Genomic DNA, 10892 nt, shown 5'->3' with positions numbered 1-10892 from the left:
ACAAATACACACACCATCAACATCCAACAATACGACTGTATGAAGAGCACCAGCAACAAGCTTTAGTCCAAAAACCCACTTACTTTCTTTTTGGCCCCCACTTTCAATGCCTCAAAAAAGCTCCTTAATGGACACATTTAGCATATTTCCCTCCCTCTCTTCCCCATATATTTTATACATACATGCACCCCTTCCTCCTTCCATTATTTTAACTCTCTTTTCTTCATCACATTTAAAGATTGCAGTTTTATATCACCCTTTTCTTCAATTTACCTAAAGATTGTATTTTTTATACCACCCTTTTGCTAGTTTTATATAAAGATTGTGTTTTTATACCACCCTTTTGCTAGTATTCTATAAAGATTGTATTCTTGTAGCACCCCTTTTCTTGAATTAACGTAAAGATTGTGTTTTTATAGAACCCTTTTGATGATTTTACCTAAAAACTGTGTTTTTATAGCACCCTTTTGATAATTATATATAAAGATTGTGTTTTTATAGCAGCTCTTTTGTTAATAATATATAAAGATTTTGTTTTTATCTGTGAAAATTATGCCAACGCCGGTGAGTACAGCCCGGCAATGCTTGACCCAGGAATCAATTTCAACTCTAGACGCCGCCGTGGCGGTGGCACGGCGGAGGAAGCACACTCAAACGACGTCGCTTCACACAGTGTCAGCACTTTTGTCACTGCCCTCTTCATCTCTGCGTGATGCTTGTACACGCACAAGGACTAATAGTTATACTTCTCGTATGCAATTTAAAGCCCTTGAGATTTGCTTGAGTGTGTCACTTGATAGGCTCCCAACTCAAAAAGATATGGAGGGGGACCCACCAGTGTCAAACTCACTCATGGCAGCTATTAAGAGGTCTCAGGCTAATCAGAGGAGGCAGCCTGAGAATTTTTATGTGTATCAGCAGCAATCACAGGCTCAAAGTTTGGTGAGTAATGTGAAAGTTGAGTTGAAGAATCTGATTGTTTCGATTCTTGATGATCCTATTGTTAGTAGGGTATTTGGGGAGGCAGGTTTTAGGAATTATGATGTCAAGTTGGCGATTTTACGGCCTGTTAGTAATCAGTTTTTTAGGTATAAGAGGGGGAATCCGGTGTTTTTGTGTGATTATAATGATGGATTTGATGTGGGTTTGAGGGGTTTTAGTTTTCCGTTTTCTGGATTTGGTTTGGTTGATGATTCTGGTGATGCTGAGTTTAAGAGGATTAGTGAGATTCTTGTGAGGGAGAAATGGAGGAATCCGGTGCTTGTTGGGGCTTATGCAAGTGATGTTTTGAAGAAGTTTTTGGGTAATTTGGAGGGAAGGAGAATGAGTGGTGAGTTTCCGGTTAAGTTGTGTGGGTTGAGTGTGATTTCGATTGAGAAAGAGGTTGGTTGTTGGGATTTGGAGAGTGTGAAATTAAGGTTTGGTGAGGTGAGGAGAATGGTGGAGGAGGGTATTGGACCTGGCGTTGTTATTAATTTCGGAGACTTGAAGGGGTTTGTCGGTGAAGGTGGAGTGTGTGTTGAGGCTATGACGTTTGTTGTTCATGAATTGTCGAGATTATTGGAGGTTTTTCGGGGTAGATTGTGGCTTATAGGAATTGCTTTGGAGTATGAGATGTATTTGAAATTTGTGAAAGGTTTTCCGTCTATTGAGAAGGATTGGGACCTCCAGGTTCTACCTATGAGTTCTCCAAAATCTTCCAGGGAAGAAGTTCACCCCAGATCAAGGTAATAGTTTGTTGTATGGACTATTGTTTTTTGTCGTTTTGTTATTTTATAATAAACATTTTAGAAACATATTTGTTATGTCACTCTATCAAATTTCTGAGCATATTAGGAAGCTATTGTACTGATTAGTGAAAATATATAGTAAGTAAGCTTAAATTGAACATTAATTTATTTTTGTATAGTGCAAGGGTATGGCTTTTGTATGGTATGTGCGATATTATTCTGATCTCTTATCTTTAACCTATTGTTTTAACTATTTTATATAATAAGATAATATCTTTCTGTGCTTCCCTCAGTGACATATTGCTGATCTTTTCTTTTTATACAGTAAAGATTGTCTATATATTTACTTCTCATTCTTGTCTGCTTATTTCTTTTGATGCAAGGTCACAATTTTAGTAATCAAGTCTACCAGAATCTCTATTAGGGTTCTGATATCTTATAGATCAAGCTAAAATGTTCCTCATATATTCATATTTATTCAGGCAACACGAAGGAGCTGTTTCTTTAACCATTAAGATCTTTAAAGGAAGGATTTGTTCTGTTAGGATTTTATTGGGCTTGTAGAATAAATTCTGTTATTCTGACCAATAAAACAACTTATGGTTTATTTGTTTGATATATGAATTATCAACATATTGAAGATTCCCATCTTCCTTTATATACTTCAAGTTATGACATTATATTGGACCTTGGAAATGATTTTAAGATTCTTTTATATTAATAGTTTAACAGATTCCTTTGTACCACTTGGCGGATTCTTTCCTACACCTCCAGATGTCAAATTCCCATTAAGCGGATCAGCTAACTGTGTATCCCGCTGCCACCTCTGTAACGAGAAGTGTGAACAAGAAGTAACTGCTCTTTCAGATGGAGGTTATACAGCTTCAGTGGCATATCAGTTCCCATCTAGTTTACCCTCTTGGCTGGAGAGGCCTGAGCTTAACTCAACTAGAGCATCAGATGATAAGGTCTGTTATAATGTAAGCTTAATATTTGACTTGTAATCTAGTCTGTCTTTCTGATGACTGATGACTTGAGATTTATGATTCTGTTTAGCCTCGTATATAGGAGCTTTACAAAGAGAATCATTTAGATGGTTACTTGTTTAACCAAAATTGTTGTTCATCTCCCACAAGCGGAATAAAAAAATAATCATGCAATATATAACCATTCTGGCTCTTCTGAAGTAGATTAATTTCCATATGTTAATACCCCTACTACAGCAGCACACTAGGTATTTTATAAGCCGATATATTGTCAGGCAAAAAACAAGCCTTATGGTTCAACTGGCGGTCCTTTCAGTAGTATAATCGTCTGTTAGGTCTTTGTAGTTTGTACCTTGTAGAAAGTCTATTGACAGGAATTTTTTTCTTTAACACTAATTCTAGATATATTTCAAAACTTCTGGCTCTTGAAACTTCTGGCTCTTGAAAGATACAGTTAAACCTCAGTAAATGAATACCCTTGTCCCTTGGGATCGGAGAATTTTATTAATTTATCAAGGTTAAAAATACACTATCAAAATATTATGTTGGAATTAGAAAAGATTGTTCATTTGACGAGGTTACTCGTTTATCGAATATTCATTTATCAAGGCTCTACTGTACATAGTTTTCAACAAAACTATGTGGCTTTAGCCACAAGATATAAAGCACGACCTGGGGGATATATCTGATCCGAAGAGAATTTTTGCTGGCTCCCTAAAGTAAGTCGTTTTTATACTACAAAACATCTGAAACTATGTACTCTACACAACTGTAAGATTTACTTTAAAGCCGCACAGGATTCATTAAATATGAATATAACCAGTAGAATGAATGGTTAAGTTATCAATTATTATACATCATTATATGATTCACTAAGAATGCATATGTCATTCACCTGGTCTATAGTTTGCAAGTTAAATTAGCATATATATGGACACACCTATATATTTATATATATATACACATATTCACATGAATGCTAATTCCATCCATTCAGTGCAGGCCAATGATGGCATGGTACTGAGTGCAAAAGTTGCCCGGTTACAGAAGAAATGGGACAATATTTGCCAGCGTCTTCATTTTGCACCATTCTTGGCCAAGCCAGATACCTATCGTGTATATTCTCAAGTTCCATCTATCATGGGTTTTCAGGTTGTTCAGGACGGGAAGGGCAACATTTCCAGCCAACATGCAAATGCATCTTCAGCTGTAAGTGGATGCAAATTTGTAGACTCAAGCAGATTAACAGATGCAGAGCTAATTACTACTGCTGAAGCAAGCGATCAGGTGACTGCAAATCCGAAAACCATAAATGTGAGATTCCGAGAAACAGCAGAATTAGATGAGCAATGTGGCCTCAAATCTCCTCTTAAGAGTTGGTCTTGTTCTAATGTTGCTGAAGGTTTGACATCCCCAACCTCAGTAGCTTCAGTGACTACAGATATAGGATTGAGAAGTAACTTGAGTTCTAGCCGGGTGATAGAGAAATCTTCTAATCAGTGTCATAGAAATCTTATGCAGGATTTTTCTGGTTGTTTACCTAAAAACAGTGACGTGCTTGCTGCAAGTACCAAAAAGAATGCATCCAACACTTTGTCCTGCCCCAGTTCTGAAATATATGGGCAATATGATCAAAAAGATTATAAGTATCTTTACACTTCTCTTTTCAGTAAAATTGGTCGTCAGGAAGATGCAATGGGTGTTATTAGTCAAACTTTAGCTCGTTGCAAATCGAGAAATGGAAAGCGGCAAGGGGCAAGCCGAGGAGATGTATGGTTCAATTTCCTAGGATCTGATGGGATTTGCCAGAAGAAAACTGCAGTTGCTCTTGCAGAAATTTTATATGGAGGAACCGAAAGCTTAATATGTGTAGATCTCTCTTTTAAAGATGGTATTAATTATTCGAACTCTATTATTGGCTGGCAAGATAAGAATAAATGTGATATGAAATTCAGGGGAAAGACTATGGTGGATTACATCACTGATCAATTGAGGAGAAGACCCTTGTCTGTTGTATTTCTTGAAAATATCGATAGAAGTGATCCACAGGTTCAGAGTAGCTTGTTATATGCTTTAAAGAGTGGGAGGTTATTGGACTCTCATGGAAGAGAAGTTAGCACAGGAAACGCAGTCTTCATCGCTACCTCACGGTCTATTGAAGGGAAAAAGCTCTTCCTCTCTACAAAAGAAACTTGCGGCTATTTAGAGGAAAATGTTGTTGCTGCCAAGGGAAAACCGATTCAGATACTAATTGGATTTGATCTTGGGGACAGTGTCATAAGCCAAAATACAAGGGTGTTGAATAACACAAGAAAGGATGATTCATTAATACCAGTTTTCTTAAACAAAAGGAAGCTAGTTGGTAATGATGGAATGATTAGACAGTACAAAGCCGTGGAAGTAGTGAAGCGACCCCACACAGCAACAAAGATCTCCTTGGACTTGAATCTCCCAGCTGAAGAAAGTGAAACGACAGACATGGAGAATTCTGATCGTGAACCACTGTCTGAAAACTCTAAGGCATGGTTGGATGAGTTTCTCACCCTAGGAGATGAAACAGTTATATTCAAGCCTTTTGATTTTAATGCACTTGCAGAAGAAAAACTGAAGGTGATCACTCAGTGCTTCCATAATATAGTCGGATCAGAGGGTTCACTAGAGATTGACTCTCAAGTTGTGGAGCAGATTCTTGCAACCGTGTATCTATCAGACAGCAGCAAAGTTGATGATTGGATCAACCAGGTTCTTGGCCAGGCATTTGTAGAAGCGCGAAAGAGGTACAATCTTAATTCTCGATCCGTCGTGAAAGTAATTCCTTGTGAAGTTCAAGAACAAACTCAGGGTGTTCTACTGCCAGCTAGAATTATCATGAACCAGTGACCTAACCTCGTATATTTTTTGGTTGTAATTAGTTGCATGTGCAGCATTATATATAGCATTCACTTTTGTTTGATTGTATATCCTTAAATTGCTATAGCAGATTGTGTATCTGTTAGTGTAGTTCTAAAATGTCAGCAGTATGCTGTTGTTTGTAGCATAACATAGTTTGCTAATGTGTATGTCCCGTAAAATGGTTATGATATTACTTTGTTTCAACATTAATGTTGTTCAATCTTCATCGAATGTTTACTACAAAGTTCATCAGGTTTCGAATCATGCTTTTCTTCTTCTTTTTTTCCCGTAAGACGTCAATGAATTATACCGAAATAAAATAGCAAAAGGAAGGGCTTCTTACATACAAAGATGATAAAATAGCAAAAGGAAGAGCTTCTTTCATACAAACTCTTTCATTTAAACAGACAGAGGGCAAAATTTAAAAAGGACGGAAATCTAGATTAAAAATCTTGATATTTGAAAAGGAAACACCCGAAAGAAAATGCAAAATTCGCATAACTAAAATAGAAAAACAGAAGTTTCATTCAAAAAATAAAATCCACCTTCAAGTCGAAGGCCATGCATAGATGACCTGGGAAAAATCTTAATATTCTCTCCGTTCCGCTCATTTCTTTACAGTTTTTTTTCACTGCTCGACACGCATTTTGAGACTCTTATAAAATATAGTTCTGCGACTTATTTTTGAGATTTTCTTTTTGTGTATAAAAATTCAAATATTAAATTTTTATTTAAAGAAAAAGATTAAAAATTAAATCACGAAACTATATTTTCTAGAAATATTAGATTGCGTGTCAAACTCTCGTCCCGAAGATAAACTACCTGGGGGACAGAGGGAGTATTTGAAAAGAAAATAATTGAAAAAAATGCAAAGTCCGTGGACCAAATAAGGAAATGAGAAGTTTCGTTCAAAAAAGTCCATCTTCAGACTGAAGGTCATTCAAAGACGGTCTAAGAAATTTAGTTGATACTCTCTCCGTCCCCACTCTATTGTATACGTTTATTTTTAACTGCTTAACACACATTTGAAGACTCTTATAAAGTATAGTTTTATGACTTATTTTTAAAATTTTCTTTTTTTTGTATAAAAATATGAATTATATTTTTATAAAAAAAAGAAAATTTTAAAAATAAGTCATAGAACTACACGTTATTGAAGCATTAAAATCTATGGCGCGTCCCCGTCTCCCAATATATACTCTTGGCTGTGTCGGAGGGAGTAAAACTTTAATGATTGAAGAGAAAATCAACTAAAAGACAAAAAATCCGCGGAAATTTAGTCAATAAAATTTTAATGATGGAAGAGAAAATCCAGCTAAAAAGCAAAAGATCCGCGGAAGGAAGGAATGAAAGAAATAGATAGAAAGGAGGGAAATGAGCCACACACAAAGACAACTGTTAGGTAACGATACATGACACAAAATTGTTAACTAATGATAAAGATAAAATCGTTATATACGATAAAAAGTCATCAAATATGGTACTCCCTCAAAGGCACAAAATTAAACCGTTGATACACAAAAACATTCATATAATAGCAACATACAATTTTATTAACTAAGTCAGTTTATTAAACTAAATTAGTAACAAATTTAACTACATACAAAATTACAAAGATAATCGAATTACAATTTATGAAACCCATAACAAAGGACAAATATTGAACATAATCCAAATAGAAATCAATCACACATATTATATTTCAACAACCTTAACTCACACATATACTATCTTATTAAATTTTTTTAATCTAACAATCGAACATTGTGTTAAAAGAATTTAACACAATATTTTTGAACTTATACCATTGTCGCGGTGTCAATTCACACGATCCTTACCTTTTCGGATGTAAAAAAAATGTGTAAATGTCTGTTTTTTGTACAAACCTTGTTGGGTTTCACGTAGTTTTACCAGCTCTTCCGCTTTCAGGATTAGAATAAACAACAATGTCGAATAAGGTCGTCCCATTTCTTGAAAGAATTCACACACGACCACCAACTTTAAAAAAAGAAAGGGAGATCTACTTCGAATCACTGCTACTTGACCCAGGCTTGTTCTAAAAAAAGTCGAGGTATTTCGTTTAATCTCTAAGGCGGTTTTTTGTTGTGTCTGGTGTAACTTGTCGTTGATTCTCCCCTAATTGTGCAGACTGAGTTGTACAGTACCGAAATTACTCGAAACACCAAATTTGAATATATGAGATTTTCTTTATCATCTTGACATCATTTACATTTCTAGTATTATCGATTTTTGTATGGGTGATGCACTGATTGAGAGATACTGAGTTAATGATCTCAGGTGCTAGTGGCTCTAATATCTATTTAGAAGAATCCTACTCGCTATCTTATCATCTCAATCACCATCGATGGATCAGAATCAGCCTCGTAACCTAACATCTACATAATACAACAAACATCATTACTAATAGTTGGCTACTACCATTGCTCGTAACTATAAATGTTTATATTTGTATGGTCTACTAACCCTTTGCTAAAAGTATACTTGGCACATATGTTCTCTAACATATGGGGATAGGTTCATCTAGGGTACCTATCTTATACTTTGTGTCATACTCGCTTGTTATATTCCTAGGATTTCTCAAAGCCTAAGGATATAACTACAGCTCTGATACCAAACCTGTGACGTCCCCAGACACGCATCATGCAGATCTGGCTCGCTACTAGACATCTGGATCAACAACATTTGCATTACATAAATATAATATCTTACAAACATAACTCTCACCCTACAAGTCCAGGGTCGATCGTCTTACAACATCACTACCAAGTCTAACTTGATTACATAATAACAAGTCTGATTACAGAATATCATAATAACTATAGTTGGTACTACTAAGCAGTGTAGTCCAGCAGCCTCAGCTTCGGTCATGCGCTTTCTCCTTGCCCTTGCTAATACTCAATTCCGGGAGATTCTCTTGAGTTGTGCTATACTCGTTCTTTATTACTCAAAGGATATAAAGTAGATGCAAGAATGAGCAAATAAATGCCCAGCAAGTCCACATAGCACAAAACAACAAATAGCAGGATATACGAATAAAGCATAGAAGACAATTCAAGTCGAAGCAACGAAACAGTTACCATCAAATGACAAAACAATTTCAAGCAAAGAAAATGCTGGTCTTCTGCCCTTCGGTAACACTACATGGCTCGATCAGAACCATTTCGTGTTTCCCGTTCTCCTGTGTAATCTTAGCAGTTGGATCGTAACTGCATAAGATACACTTCACACTCTCATTTGCTAGCATAAGGGTCAACATTCGTAACCCTAAACTATCCACACACAGTAGATAGTCAAGAAAATCATCATCTCTTCCACGAATTTAGTAAATTTGTGTTGACCAGCTTGAACAAATTCCTCCGAATACAAGGAAATTTTCCCAAACAAACATTTCTCAATCATTACTATTCACCTCTATCAAAGAAGTGCGAACAATGCACCCCTTTCTCATAACAAAGATTACCCGAAGGTGGAAGTGAAAGATAATTAAAAGAATTAAATTCCAAAGGATAAGATGATCTCAAAAAGAATGTAAGTTAATTGTGGTGAGATCATCGCTGCAATGTATTCACGCCAATTTTCGAAGATTCAAAATATGATAGTTATTAGGATCGGCTCATTCTTGAACAATGGGAGGGCTCGAATTATAGAAAGTAATATAAGAACAATATTTGTAAAGCCTTCAAAATGAAACTTAGATATCTTCTCGATTCACAATGGTATGAAATATAATAACTTCACAATCAACACTTTTCACAAAATTATTAAATAGGCACGAAAAACTTCATGTCAAGAAAGGGATAGTAAACTTTCCTAGCATCCTTAACTTGAATTATTTCCAATATTTAATATACAATTGGCTCCACCGGAATATATATTCTTTTAAACTAAAATTTTGCGATTAAACCTCCTTCTTCCTTAACTTTTCTCCTGATTGTTCTCTCCTGACCTTCACAACTTCTACTTCTCTCTTTTGTATATAATTACAGTGAAAACAACTGATTCTTGGCTTTTTATATTTATCACTAATTACAATTAACTTCTTAATGATTATTTAATTTATCCTTAATTGCAAGTTTACTTGGGCCCCAAGTTGTATTTCTTGGGTGCCAAGTAACGCTACGTGTTTTTCGTAAATTGTTTCGTTTACTTTTATCATTCTAGTATCAGTTTTTAATAAATGCGAATATAAAATAATTAAATATCGTATAAAATAATTCAATAATTATATTATTAGCAATTTTAATATTTTCGGGCCAATCCCAAAATTTATAAAATAATAAAGATGAATAATCATCTCGGCTAAAATGTAATATTCACCTACGAGTCAGTAAATAAATAAATAATTGCGTCTATTATATTTTTCGTTTAAACGCAGCTCTCATTTTGACACATATATTTAAATTAAATATACTAGCTCACACCAAATGTTATTACGAATTTCTAGAATTCTCGCAGCTACGACGTTAATACTTCCTGCATTATAAATTTTATTAAATTCAGGGCTAATAAAATAGTCCTTTTTTTGCACAATAAATAATTAAACTAATAACCACACTTTCACGTACAAGTGTATTTTCATGATTGTTTTAATAATTGCGAGTCCTAAAATTTAAAGGTTCACGTCCACTAAACTTATTCGTGCAAACTAATATTTTTAACTTTAACATACTCATATAAATTAATACACTAGCCAGTCTAAAATATTATTTCTCGATTCGAGAGTCCCCGCAACTAGGGTAATTTCTAAGTTTGTGTTGAAACATCGCGTTACCTTGCTCAAATTCATGAGATTGTTGGATCTTGAGATGAGGAGCATGTTAGGTCCAAAGTATCGTGAAAGGGAGGGTTGAATACGATACTCACTACAATTTAAAATTTTTTCGAATCTTGCGGATAAATAAATTGCAGTCCTGTAATGGGTTTCGTGCTCCGGATATTTATTGGGAGGATATGAAAATATTAAACCAACACACAATATTTTCCAAGGTATATCTGTATATTGATAAATACCTCGATGGGTGCTATAAATCCAAACCCGAAGGTTGGCTACAATGGCTACTACTACGTACACTCACAAACCCTAGCTTCTAAATATATATATATTACAAAACTAAGCTATGATTTATTTATGTGTAGTAGTGTGCAAGGCACAAAGCCATTCCACCATAAAGGTGGTGAAGAGTGTGTTACAAATTATGAACTCACATCTCAAGTATTTATAGACTTTTCACAAACTAACCATGGTTAACGAGTTCGTCCTGGA

At 35.1% G+C, this 10892-nt stretch overlaps 1 protein-coding gene across 2 annotated transcripts; it reads left to right on the top strand.

The window, feature by feature from the left end:
• LOC108199602 (protein SMAX1-LIKE 6) lies at positions 1-5814 on the top strand. 2 transcript variants are annotated; one of them, XM_017367500.2, is made up of 3 exons: positions 1-1727; positions 2455-2710; positions 3719-5814. In XM_017367500.2, the coding sequence occupies exons 1-3, from the start codon at positions 553-555 to the stop codon at positions 5594-5596; spliced, it is 3309 nt and encodes a 1102-aa protein (XP_017222989.1). In that variant the 5' UTR covers positions 1-552; the 3' UTR covers positions 5597-5814. The 2 variants fall into 2 exon arrangements, with proteins under 2 accessions (XP_017222989.1, XP_017222991.1); XM_017367502.2 differs by having other exon boundaries at positions 5-1727; positions 2455-2698.
• Positions 5815-10892: the final 5078 nt, after the last annotated feature.

Source organism: Daucus carota, chromosome 8, assembly GCF_001625215.2.
Source record: "Daucus carota subsp. sativus chromosome 8, DH1 v3.0, whole genome shotgun sequence".
NCBI classification, from domain to species: domain Eukaryota; kingdom Viridiplantae; phylum Streptophyta; class Magnoliopsida; order Apiales; family Apiaceae; genus Daucus; species Daucus carota.
The sequence above is the reverse complement of the archived record's forward strand: the minus strand, read 5'-3'. Positions and strand labels throughout refer to the sequence as shown.

Coding starts and splice junctions, on each gene's coding strand:
- LOC108199602 (XM_017367500.2), top strand. CDS start 553: ATGCCAACGCCGGTGAGTACAGCCCGGCAATGCTTGACCCAGGAATCA. Junction 1,728..2,454: donor GAAGTTCACCCCAGATCAAG/GTAATAGTTTGT, acceptor TTATATTAATAG/TTTAACAGATTCCTTTGTAC. Junction 2,711..3,718: donor ATGATAAGGTCTGTTATAAT/GTAAGCTTAATA, acceptor CATTCAGTGCAG/GCCAATGATGGCATGGTACT.